At 44.2% G+C, this 4,449-nt stretch overlaps 1 protein-coding gene across 1 annotated transcript in view; it reads left to right on the top strand.

Moving 5' to 3' along the window:
• Nucleotides 1-393: 393 nt before the first annotated feature.
• T265_14488 (hypothetical protein) overlaps nt 394-4,449 on the top strand; it is a gene marked incomplete at both ends in the record, with an annotated part of 15,937 nt that continues 11,881 nt past the window's right edge. The window contains one exon of the mRNA XM_009173886.1: nt 394-702. Within this exon, the coding sequence (XP_009172150.1) occupies nt 436-702 (267 nt within the window). The remainder of the gene's footprint in view (nt 703-4,449) is intronic.

Genomic DNA, 4,449 nt, shown 5'->3' with positions numbered 1-4,449 from the left:
CCTCTCCTTTGGGGAATAGTTTCTTTTATGAAAACTCAGTGCTGTTCGCTACTTTATTTTGGACTGAGTGAAATATTTTCTGCCTCAGTCTTCATCACATTCAACCGCGATTTTAAATCTTCTTGATCAACTTAGTCCAAGATGATTCCAGAGAGAAAATTCCACTCGAGGTAGTTGATTTCATTGAAATGACTAAAATTCATGCGTCCACTCCTACACCATCAACATTTAGTTGCATCATTGTTATCTCAACTGCTCACTGTTTTGTCGAACAACTTCAAACGTAGCCAGTCCGTAAAGTTTCTTCCTACGGAGGTTGACATTTTAAATCATCACGTTATAACTATGGAAAACAGGCTTTACAAGTGTCCTTCTCACTGTTTATCTTAAGATACCACACAGCAACAACCGACCCTGAACTCAAAACAGGATCGCATGATTGAAGGTGTCTGTCCAATGGGCGCGGCCCGATCGAAACCACTCATCCCCCGGTCTTCGCGCATGATGGCATTGAGGAAGTTCAAGAACTTTGGACGTGATTTAGCGGACCCTCGACCCAATACCAGCAGCGCCCAACCCGTCAAAACTTCGAAGGGAACTGCACCGATTCTCAGACTTCCAAATGATGCTGAAAATACAGTCAGAAAAGTTGGGGAAACCTATCTGGCCTCTGGGGATACTGACCAGTTGCGCGTGAAAAGGGTGAGTGACCAAGATCTAGCAGGAAACTGATTTTGCCGTTTCTGTGATGTTTGTTACTGTCAAACGAGTATTTATTTGACCATATGCTAATGTATAATCTATTTTGACGAACAGCGATCCTTCCAGAGGGGGCTAACAGTTATGATGAAGTTCCGTCAGAATCTAAGTTGTCAATCCGAAAGATGAGCCCGTTTGGAGAACATCTGTAAACGTTTTTGTAGTCTGAACGGTAAAAACATTAGCTCAGTTCAACGGAACTCGTCTGGTTTTCAAAGGATCAGTCAATTACTACTAGTGTACTGGTGATACTACTGATGAGGGAGACATGTAAGTAGTATGTTTTCTCGTAAATCCACATTGCATCTCCTGCAAAGTGAGATCTATTGCGGAATTTGTGGAGTCACTTAGTAGCATTTGCTCACAATTGAGTAACAGTCACTGACTATCCAAGAAAGTTCAGGAAGACGCGTTCAAAGAGAAGATGGATATTTTTTGTTTGTAAACAAGATGCATACGAGAGTTCTGCTTCCCTGTCCAATAGCCTGTAAATGTTTTCCGATAGGTCAGTCAGCAGCAAAGGCTTTCTTCCTTTAACTGGCAGCGTAACACCAATTAATAATCATTAGATGTTTTCGCCCTAGGAAATTGCAGTTAGTTACCTTAGATTTTAGTGTAGCCCAAAAAAATGTACTCGTGGTTAGGTACGAGTATGTTCTCCCTGGAATTGGGGCGCGGCTAAATGAGAAGCAGCAAACTTCTTCACCAGTCGCTCAGAACCCCGTGAAAAAGCATAAATCTCTTCGTCGGCGTACAGACAGACGAAGATCACAGAGTGTGTAGTACTGCAGTCGAAATGTACTATATGAACCCTTCGAGTGTGTACTGACACTCGGTTACCGTGTAGGAACTCTGATCAGCTTGTTTAATGGTCCAAACCTGATGCCCCATGACCGATGCGTGGCGTTCCGTCAAGTACTCTATTGCGCGTGTCGTCAGATTCGCTCTGGTGGAGGGTGACAACACGTGAGCAGATCTGTAGTCAGCTGTCTAGTTGAAAAAGAAAAACATGTTTTATTTGCTGAGTCATCCAACTTTTTCGCTTTGTATCCCCACCGCTTGGACGTACATTAGGGAAAACCCAAACTCCTGAAGACGTTGTCGAAGTATCCGCAAGTTTACGAGGTGCCGGGGGAAGCCTTCTTTGGAAAGACAGGTTCTCGACGGTTGTCGATAACACGGATGCAGCCCTGCAAGGATTCACCAACTGATTTGCCAGACAATGGAAGCAATCAGCTGCTGAAAAATTTGCAAAACGGCAACTGAAAAGACAGTGCGAGGCCAGCACGTGTTGTCAATCATTCATTTTCTGACCCGTACAGATGGCGTATGCAATTAAAAAGAAGCGACAGTGGTCTGCGTCGGAAAACTGCACAGCTGTTTCATCCCTGTTATGAATTATCAACATCTGGCGAATATTAGGGGCAAGCCCAATCCTGGACCTTTCGATTACTGACTGATCATTGGTGAGATCGACTCGTGGCAGCATTCAGCCCCATGACTTCTCAGATAGTAGGCACATCTAACTTGTAGGAAATTGCGTCGTCCTGAATAGATTACTTAAATTCTATAGGTACAGAGGAGATTTTGAAGTGTGGAAGATTATTGGCCCCCAGTCCTGTTCAGCCACAAGCGAACAGGAATATCGTAGCGACTGAAACATGAGGCGGCCTGGTGCAGCACATTCAGTTGCCTGGAAACATCACAAACGAGAGATTCAGCTGGTTTCCAGGTGAGTCTCTCGAAAAACCGAATTCGTTTGCAAATGAGTGTATATTCGCTAACTAGTCGGAAGTTCCAAAGAAGAATCAAACCACTGCCCGTTACTTGTTGGTCTTGCCAGCATGTGGAGACTTCACTCGCTTGATGAGATCTCGAATGATCAAGCAGTCTGAAAAGATATAAATTCAAGTGAGGTCGGTTATGTGGTCTGAGTAGGAAAAAGCAATTCATCATTGAGATTGACAGGCGGCTTGAATGAGTAAACTCACCGCTAGGTGAGGGACTTCCACTAAATGAACAAACACATTTCCGTCCATTCGTTTTTTTTAGAGCAAATCTCGTTTTCACTGAGTGCTTTTGAAACCAGCTTCCTTTGCAAACTTCGTCTTGGTGTCACTTTGTCCGTGTGTGTGTGTGTGTGTGCACGTTTGTGTGATCCGGCTGAACTAATTGCAGGAATCCGGCATGTGTGATACGGTAATGAACGATGACATTTGGGCCTGGCCTATTAGTTCTGCCGGTAAACAAATGCACACAGGCTAGCTGATAGCTGACAAGGCCGGAGGACGTTCTTGACAGGGAAGCATTTGCAAAACGATGCATGTTCACTCCGGACATGTGCGCGGGTGTATGAAGAACAGGTGTACACAGAATATGTCGATCGTGTCCCAGTAAAGCGTAGTTGAACTCCTCTAGATGTCTCCTTTGGGATGTTTATCATGGGATGGCGAAACAGGACAAGGTGACAATGACAGTGTGGTCTTAAAATGGGCGAAAAGTAGGATTCCAACGGGAAAAAATTTCAGAACGAGGTGAATATTTGTTGGAAGGGGCATCGATAAGGTACTGGATGACGAGTGCACCGGGGAGCGAGGTTCGCACATGGCCACTAAGGAAACGACATTTTCCGTTTTTGGTTTGCAGAGATTGGATGGCTTTGTCAATAATTCCTGATCAATAGATCGATTATTGGAGCAGTCATAATACGTTATTCCGTGTCGGTGAGCACAAAAGTTAATGGATAATAAAAGCAGGTAGATGCCACCACTTTCATCAGCCAACAAAGACCGGAATGTGTTACAGAGAGAGGCAGAAGCTCAGGATTAGCAAATGAAAGACACCTGACTGTTTGCTCTGGTCGGAATGCGTCGTTCTCATTCTTGGAACAGCTGAATAAGTCTTACCCAAAAAATCCATACAACGGAGATTCCGTCCTGTAAGGGACAGCAAGTTATACTGAAGAGCCGAGATCCCTATTGGAAATCACAAGCGGTGCGTATATCACGAAATTCAAGGAAGCTTCGAAGTGGGGTAGCCTATAAGCCAGAAGGAAGAATAATTCATGTGACGTGTGAGAAAGCGTCACACGTGAAGTCAGTTATTCACGTGATCTGGATACCATGATTGAAGAATGAATGGAACAGTGTCCTGCCTGCATACAGTTTAATCATTTGTTGGTAGCCGAAAGGCTAAGTGTTCTACCACAAGTCAGAAGCTGTCTGAGTTTCGTGAGGCGCGCTCTGCTGACGAAACCAACGGATAGTGCTTCTCGGTATTTCAGCACAGGCTGACTTCAGTGAGAACAGGAAATCTCAAATGAATCTTGCCAAATCTCCAAAAAACACCAACGAAATTCATCACCGTCGATTTTTCTCACCTGTCTTGAGACTCAACACATCATGTATCCGTTTAGTTGGCCTGTGTTAACCGTAGATTAGTTCCTATTAGAATTTTACATAAATTCTAAAAAAGTACTTCCTGTACCCTCATTCGCAAAGTAATTTGGTATTTTCGAGAGACTCACCTGGAACCCAGCTGAATCTCTCGTTTGTGATGTTCTCAGGCAACTAAATGTGCTGCACCAGGCCGCCTCATGTTTCAGTCGCTGCGATATTCGAGATATCGCGATACATGTATATCTTTGTAACGTACTACTCATAAGGCTGCCGAAAATCCGTCGACAGCCCA

This window comes from Opisthorchis viverrini, assembly GCF_000715545.1.
Source record: "Opisthorchis viverrini unplaced genomic scaffold opera_v5_204, whole genome shotgun sequence".
NCBI classification, from domain to species: domain Eukaryota; kingdom Metazoa; phylum Platyhelminthes; class Trematoda; order Opisthorchiida; family Opisthorchiidae; genus Opisthorchis; species Opisthorchis viverrini.
The sequence above is the reverse complement of the archived record's forward strand: the minus strand, read 5'-3'. Positions and strand labels throughout refer to the sequence as shown.